The sequence below is a fragment of the Ptychodera flava genome, chromosome 22 (genome assembly GCF_041260155.1).
Source record: "Ptychodera flava strain L36383 chromosome 22, AS_Pfla_20210202, whole genome shotgun sequence".
NCBI lineage: Eukaryota > Metazoa > Hemichordata > Enteropneusta > Ptychoderidae > Ptychodera > Ptychodera flava.
Window position 1 is genome coordinate 5,725,680 of NC_091949.1, and position 8,837 is coordinate 5,734,516.

Here is an 8,837-nt window from a genome sequence, read left to right on the forward strand (position 1 = left end):
ATCGTTGTCGTGGCAACCAATTCTGTTTGTTAGTAAAACTAGCTAGACTCATGTATCTTTTCATTTTTGAGGCATTTCTGGCATAAAATTCAAGTATAATCTAAAACTTTAGATTCCACCCGTAGAAATCTGCCATATTGAAAATACGGTTGACTGTCTGAGAATTATTATTCTCTTAGGTGGCATGCATCATATTCAAGGTACCAAGAATTGCACTTTCAAAGCTTGACAGCTAAAGCAGACTATAAAATCTATCATGCTTGGTCACTGTATAAATTTGCAAATGATTTTCTGCACAGGATTTATCTACATGTAAAATCACAGCATCATTTTTTCTAAAATTTTCACCCATGGCACAACGTAGTCAACATTCATGGACATAAAGTTCAAAGCTTCTAAATAGTTGATAATGTATTTTTTTCGACACATGAAGCATATCATACACACAAACTTACATAACATTTATATACATAACAATGAGCATATTGGCATTTTAATATAATTTTTTTTATTTTCATTTTCTTTTCACACTTCCACTTTGAAGTATGGCTCACCACAGCATGAAAGAAAATACAAACTGATACGTTCGTGATCATATCTTACCAGGGTTGGGGAGACTATAGCAGACAAGAAGTTCAACCACATGATGTAACTACTGGCATATTTCATTTCACAATTTTGGTTATAGCACCATTTCAGAAGTACTGGCAGATGAAAAAGTGAGTTGCAGTTTGGATTCTTCAGGAGGGCAGGTAACATCCCTCTTTATCGCTTTACAGCCTTTAACAAGAGTATTCTGTATCTTAAATTCTGCTAGATCAAAAACTAACATTTTCTTCTTACTCCCAACCTTGGTAAAATACTAGGTATTTCATTAACAGGTAAATGTTCAACAATGGGGCAATGTCCCCAGTAATATCCCTGAATATATAAACTAAGGCAAGTCAACTCTTACAATGGAAATGGCATTCAGTCGCTCATTTTGTCTTGGCCAGCCACTGACATATGAGAAACTGTTAGGAAATGATACTTCAAACCGACAACAAAATTCAAAATGACATTGCGATCAAAAAAATCATTCCCAAGATCTTGGGCGTTCCTTTTCCAGAGCAAAATATACGCAGCCTGATTGTAATTGTCACAAAAGCTGTCCAGGAAAATTATCCTGTGTATTTGTTACTGCCCTCACAACATTTTTACATGAAATTCACATTGCTGATTGCAGACCTGCTGATAATACTGAAGTAATTTAACTAAGCAATCGCAAAACAGCATTTTGCAAGAGAGAAACATTCTCAAAGATTCCAGGTTCTTCATGCTATAGCAACTACATTCATTGCGTTAGAATAAATATTTTACATGTAAATGTTTGGTCATCGTCACCTTATTACGATCATGGAGGTAGTAGGAGCTACTACCTCCATGTTACAATGCAGCATATCTTTGGCACTTTGAACACGGTATAACAAATTTCATTGCAAGCTCGGATAGATTAGAAAGCACTGGTTTAAACTCAAGGAATGCTGAAGAGTGCATGAACAGATGTGAAAATTTGGTACAAAAGAAGAAATCATATGTACAAGTAACTACCATCATAGATGGAAGAAGGTACAAGATGTCAAAACAGCAAACATATTTCAAAGACAATTTGAAATCCTTAGGACTCTATTGTAGAGGAGAATTCATCACTGGCTCAAAGACATTGGTTTAATACTTTGCCATAGTTTCACTATAAGTAGATTTTTTGGCAAACACAAATAAATGTGACAGATAATTGACAGTTTGACCCTGACACTTCACATCCATATGGACCTGTGTCAGTCAGTCACTTTAAACAAATATGAAACATGTTACTGACTCTAAATCCTACACATGGCCTTGGCCTAGAATGATATCTAACACCATTAACAATTACTCTACACTTGAACGGTGGGGAATTATCAGATGCGCCATTGTTTTTCTCAATTAAATGATGCTGAATAAATGATTTTGCATATAATCATGCAATGCTAATCAAATGCCCCTTGAATGACTAAAGAGTTGTCACCTGATGAATATGGGTACTTGTATAACAAAGTACCTCTTGGGTAATTCTGGTCATTCAGTATCACCACATCTGTGTCAATCCCACTGAGGCATGACAATGCAACACCTCTTTAGAGAAACAAATGAATTATAAATACTACCATTCCCTTTAAAGGCGTGAAACAATGGCAATACAGGACGTAGAAACTAGGAAGTGGTGCCATGTTAGTCATATGGTCCCTCCATGCAAGATGGATGGTGGTGGACTATTCCATTTTGCCAATACAGTGAGGTGCAATGTGGTACTTCGATGCAACATACAAATTGACAATGGAACATTCTGTGCTCCATATGCAACAGATTTCAGTGCCTCATTAAAATTCTCACATAATGCACTCTGCCCAGTTACAGAAATGTGGGAGTTGTTTCTGATCATTCAGGTAAACCATAGACCCTCAAGTTTTCTCAAGACTCTATGTGTCAAATAAGAAAATTAAAAAAGCAAATCTTGGGCTCAAGGACGCTAAGGACATGAGAAAAGATTTCTGTACATCTGCAAGACTTAGTAATACTGTACGAATAGCGTAATAATTAACAACTTTGAAAATGCTGTATTTGTTTGAATTTTCAAACCTATACTGACCGGATAAAATGATTGAAATTCACTTCTTTGCTCAGAAAACATAAGCTTTTTTCATTCTTAAGCAATATTACACAAAACAAATTCAGCATGGAAATGTGAAAAATTCTTGACCATGATATAGGAAAGTCATGTTATATGCTATTGTTGAGCTGTATAGATGTTCATTGCAAAACATCAAAAATTCTGTTCAAAAGAATTTAGAGCTTGTACAGCTAAAAAATCTAATAACTTATACTGTATTGGATCATGGACAATTAATTGATAAAGTTCAAGGCTACAAACAGTGATTTTGTAATGTTTTAGATTGTCTGAAAATATTGCCAGGTTTTGCATTTTTGTGTTAATTTGCTGTATGCAGATGTTTCTCAGAAACAAAGATTAAAAAGAAAAATCCTTGTTTACAAATTTGTGTCTTCATTTTACTTTTTTTATTTTTTTGTGAGTTTCATGATTTTACAACAGCTTTTTTGTGCTTGTTGCAATATGTTTTACAGCTGACAACTTGAGTTTTACATGATCAAATCAAATCATCTTTTGAATGTCACATTTACATTGCCTGAAATATCAGTATTGTAACTGTCACATTTGAACTTAGAAAACGCCACACATGGAAGAAAAAACTGGCAATTTTGACACATGAAAGCACACTTTGTTTTAAAATACAATGCTTAAATGCAAATATGCTATGACCAGGAAGAGCATACAGCAACAGAGATACATTATTGGCAGTCATATCATCAATATTCTACAGAACTTTGCCGTAACGTGTCCAGCAGATTTTTAGAAACAGGTATATCATAATGCGGTGGCTTGGAACTACATAGTTTCAGACACAGCTGTCCCAATGCTGAGAAATTTGACACAGTTATGACAAAGTTCAAGGTGATGATGTGGTATCAGCCTTGTTTGTTTCTAACTCTACCTCCCAGGGATCCCAGTGTCAAGATCTTTATCAACTATCAGTGTGAACTCTACACATGACTAGGTCACTTATCTATCATCAAATAAAGTTATCAGTTGTTTAGTCATGGACATATTCCTGGATGTACATCGAGCAAACATCATCTAGTGCCTCTTCAATCTTTCACCGTTTTCAACCCCAACAATTGGAACAACCATACCATTTGCAAATTATATGGTTGGACCAATAATTAATAGTTACACGGGGATGAAAAGCTGAAATCACTTTGATATGTTGGCACTAAGAATGGTTAGTCTAAAATTAAGTTTTGGAAAAGATAAGAAAGGCAGAAGCTGTTATACATAACAGTACAGAACATAGAAAAGTTATCGCTGTGTGAATTGCTTAATGAGTAAGTACGATTGTCCTATTCAAAAGACAAAACTATCATAAATAGAACAAAATGTATTCTGTTTTGGTCATATTTTGATTCCGTCGTTAATTTTTCTCTGAAAAATCTCATGACAGAAAAAAATTGTCTGGCGTTGCAATAAACAACAAAAAAGGGTTTCGCTTCATCCAATGCAACTTTTCTGAAGCCATCAGACAAAAACACACATCACCAGAATCACAAAAAGTAAGCCTCAAGTTGTTTTTCATATCAAACTGACAAAAGTAAGTATCATAAATATACAAAAATATACTTTATGCAAGACTTTTTACAGCCAGGATAAGCAAAGTGGGAGAGGATGGGAGAGTATTCCTTGTTGCAGCAATGTGAAGAGATGGAAGTTATTCTTCTCCAGTGTGCATGTGAGACCTATAAAGTTTGTTCTTTATCAGTTTAAAGCCAGGGCTGACCCTGATAGTGTCATGTCCACCAAAGAGCACACAAGATGGCAATGTCAAGTTGAAAAATGTCATGTTCACTCTGGAGAGCACAAGGTGGATTTCAAATGTTGCAACCGTCGATGGGTCCATGATCACTTTCCCAAGTTTCCTGACCTGACTCCCGTCTTCCAATGTGATGAAGATCACACATCCACGGATTCCGCAGGGTTCCGAGTGGGACATCCGCATCACATCTTGCGCTATCCTCATTGTCAAATCACAGGGTATCTGCACTGGGCAGTCCATTTTTCGCTTTGCATTGAGAAGTGCATCAAACACTCTCTTTGATAGTGATTCACACGTTTCTTTCTCTTCATTGTCTTCAAATCCACCATAACAGTTTTTGTTCTCTGTGAAAAAGAGAAGCGGAAAAAATTGTATTAGAGACACACTAGACTTAGGCATCAGCTTTGAACCGTGTGACATGGCATCAGATCTATGCTCTTTTTTCCCTTTTTTTCTCTCAAAGACTGCCTCGCTGACGTGAAGCATCATTTAACACAAAATATGAATAACTTGTAACAGCTGTTATCATGTGATGCCTCAAGTCAGTTACATTTAGATTTTTTGGCTGTCACAAATAGACCCTGGATCAGCTGGGACCCAGACAGTTGCAGTTCAAGTTCAAGGCCGGGTCAGTTTGAGTTCACATGCATATTGATGAGAAACCATCCGTTCCATCTCATTCAATCCTGCACATTTCTATGGGCCACTGTGTATACGGAACACTAATCCTGCCATTTGTGCCGTTTACCTCAACTTTCACGTGTATTCCACATGATTTGATGTCAGGCACGGCGCCCGTGAATATTGATCGTTTGGGCATTGTGCCCCTGTTGGGTCATCCATCCCCAAAACATTTTCGTAGGACGATCAGTGTTCTCAAATAAAACCAAAACTATCACAGTTAGTTTTAGTAACTTAGCTTGTATAAACTAGATCCAATTGCAGTGAAAAGTGTTTAGAAAGGATAATTAATTTGGGTTAAAGTTCATTGCAGCATATAAGAACTTATCAGAGACTTTTTCGACAGAGTGCTGTCTTCTTAGCAAATTTGAACTTCAAATTTGTTGATCAACAATAGGGATCCCATATCCCATTATAACGCGCTAAAAGTATGCATGTATGGGGTCGAAAAACATCAAAACATTCATTTTTGCATTTGCATTTGTGAACATTCGCTACCTGAAAGGTTAGTTTGTTAGGCTTGCAAGAACGGAGATTGCATCATTCAACACTAAACTGCAGTGTGAAGCTACCTGGCATGTTCAAATTTACAAGATTGGACGTTCACTAAGGCACCACACCGATAAAAAGATGCTTAAGAAATTATACAATATTCAATGATTTTCCGGGTTTTTTCATAATCTGCGGTGAAAATACAGATAACCGCAGAGAAACACATAGTCAGATGTCGAAATAGCAGGAAACGCCAGCAGAGGCGGCGGGAGGGCGAATACGTTGTCAGGCCACTTTCGGGGACTTCCACTCCTACTCGCAAATCTGATCACTCTAGAATGCTCTACAGTCAGTTGGTCGACTGTATCCGCGTATGAATGGATTCGACCGAAGAACGAACTCGTATTTGTGATTTATTATAAGTAACTGCCTTTCAGCGTTTGAGTAACGACTGAAGTGTTTACGAGTAAAGCTGTAGTCGACTGGCCCTGAAAAACAGCTCGACAAAAGAATGGTGTGGGCTTGTTTGTGCGACCTGCCTCCTGTGAATGGATTAATTGTGTCCCATTACGGCCAAGCGCTGAGCGCCTAGTCAGCATGCGTGGTTCCAGAAAACACTATTGTATGCAAATGATGAGCAATAACCCTGGATCCATACAACATGGCACCATTCATTGACTTGACGAGCAATCGTTCATTCCACACAACGGAAATTTCCGGAATAAAGGACATCCTGTACAATGCGAACTTTATTGTCTCTTCTGACCAAATATATGAATAAGATATTTTAATATTTTTCTTACTAGCTTGCAAATTAAAAATAAAACATACAGAAACTGAGAAAGATCCATGGCTGTTTTCTAACCCTGATTTGAAGACGAAAACGTAAAGGCGCTGCTGAGGTCGATGTTTACGAGTCAATTTAAATGGTTAATTGTTTCGAAACATGTAAATTATTTTTTTACTTTCTGTTGCGTTCAATATCCTTCACTTCTACATACTCTTTGCAAAACGACGTTGGTGCACAAGCTAAGGACAGTATTTCGCAACCCTCAAACCACTCAAGCCCACGCGTGAAACGTTTCGTTGTCTAGTCATAACGCCAACGCTTATACACGCACTGAATGGTGATGAACATGCCGGCAAGTTTCATCAGCAATGCACGAGGTCTGCAAATCCAAGCCTTTGCACTGTACAAATTAGAATGTCTACGTGTTTTTAGCATGTGAGAAACCATCGACGTCCCAAAACCACGAAGAAATTTATCAGGGCACCGGGGTGGCTGAGGGTTCATCAGACGGTAACTCGGTCACCGGAGCTTAGAAGTTACAGTTCAGCGGCAGTTCATGGGTGAACGAAAATCTCAGTACGCTCTCTGAAGTGAGACAATGTTGCAGTATTCAGCGTCAACGGGCAAATTACAAGGATAATCATTCAGTAGCTTAGCAGTAGACGCTGAAAAACAAAACCTAGCTGACACTGTACAATTATCGGCCAAATGCTTATTTTATATGCCCGAGGGGCAACTTCAAAGCGTTTACATACCTTTCGCCAGTAAATGGTTGTTCAGGTCTGAATCCTCCAATTTGGCAGTTTCGATGACGGAACCGGGGGATATCGACTTCTTTGGGCCAAGTAGTATTTCAGCAAGTTTTTCGAACATACGTTGCAGAGAAAAGGCGACGCCGACAGACTCCATGTCGCGAATATCACTGCCGACTATGGCCATTTTGCTCTGTGCTGTCATCGTTCACAGAAACCCGGTCACGCTGATCAGCTGTTCGTTCCTTTGTCACTCGAAATTTCTGCAGATTTCCAACTCTCAGCAGTTGCCCGCTAGGAAATCTCTCCTCAGAATGGCTTACGAAACTAAAATACGACTAAGATGGCAACTTAAAGCAAGAGATAGGCAGGTTTTCTGCAAAAATATCTACAGAAAATCCAGCCTTAGGCCGGGCACGTTGATCAGCTGGTCGTTCGAACGCTGAATAAAGACGTGCTCGGGTTTCCCAAAGGATATGAATATTTTAACTCATTAGCATAATGACCAAATGACGGTATTTTTAGAACATTAGCATAAGGCAGTCCATGTATGGAGAGCAGTTGGGCAGTATTGTCACCGTTAGCGAATCAGATTTGTTGTAACATGGAGGTGTGTCACCACTGAGAGCAATATTCTGTGGAAGGTTGCCTACGTCACAATTCGCACGTACTCGTGTGACGTAGTTAAGCTCCATCCCGTCCTCGCCAGGGTCGGGTCAGACGTTGGACAGCGACTTATCAGTTTGAACTGTAAACTGATAAACGACTTTAGACTCACAGCGAAAAACAACTCGAGTACAATATGTTCATTCATAAATTTTACTTTAAGGTTTTGATCATCGGTATTAGCAGCTACCGTGAGTATGCGGTGCGAACGGAAGATTTCGTAGCTCTTTCGGACTCTTTCTGACGTTGTCAAACCACGGTCCGGAGCTGAATGACCATGGTTAAACCATACAAATGTAATAATTTTAGGAATATTTGGACGAGTGAATCTTTTTCATGTTTGTAGAGTAGACTTGTTCATTGTTCCTCAGCTTTTTTGAAAACAACTTATATAATTTTAAAAGTGGACAGTTTTCTGTCTTTTCTTACTGTAATACGTTTTGTACTTTTCTTATAGTACTCGCGGAAACAGATAACGCGGTCGTGTTTTCCAGTCTTACCGATAGTATTCCGGCGCCCAACCTTTTCCCTATAACAAATTAGTCATACTACATAAATTGATTTCAAAGGACAAGTTTTCACAGTTGTTACCCACTTCCCGAGAAAGCAGGTTCTCTGCTTGTACAAAATAATGTACAATGTAAGAGTCAGCGCGACTTTCCGATATCGATTAACAAGGTAATCTATTCTGCTATGTGAAAATGATGATCGATGATTTGCAATTATACATCTCTCTCTCTCTCTCTCTCTCTCTCTCTCTCTCTCTCTCTCTCTCTCTGAGGCTCTCTCTCCCTCGAAATCCCAGCTAAATACCTACTCAGTTGCTTGTCATGAACGTTACTATTCCTAGCTACAATCTCTCTCTCTCTCTCTCTCTCTCTCTCTCTCTCTCTCTCTCTCTCTCTCTCTCTCTCTCTCTCTCTCTCTCTCGTGTCAATGCGTCCGCTGAACCTCAGCCTTCAGTATCCTGACCGAGTTGAGAGTTCACTG

At 38.6% G+C, this 8,837-nt stretch overlaps 1 protein-coding gene across 1 annotated transcript; it reads right to left on the reverse strand.

The window, feature by feature from the left end:
* Nucleotides 1-485: 485 nt before the first annotated feature.
* On the reverse strand, nt 486-8,622 carry LOC139122532 (DNA damage-inducible transcript 4-like protein). The gene is made up of 2 exons (XM_070687998.1): nt 7,185-8,622; nt 486-4,810 (listed from the first exon to the last, which is right to left on the reverse strand). Exons 1-2 carry the CDS (start codon nt 7,384-7,386, stop codon nt 4,362-4,364), a joined length of 651 nt encoding a protein of 216 aa, XP_070544099.1. The 5' UTR covers nt 7,387-8,622; the 3' UTR covers nt 486-4,361.
* Nucleotides 8,623-8,837: the final 215 nt, after the last annotated feature.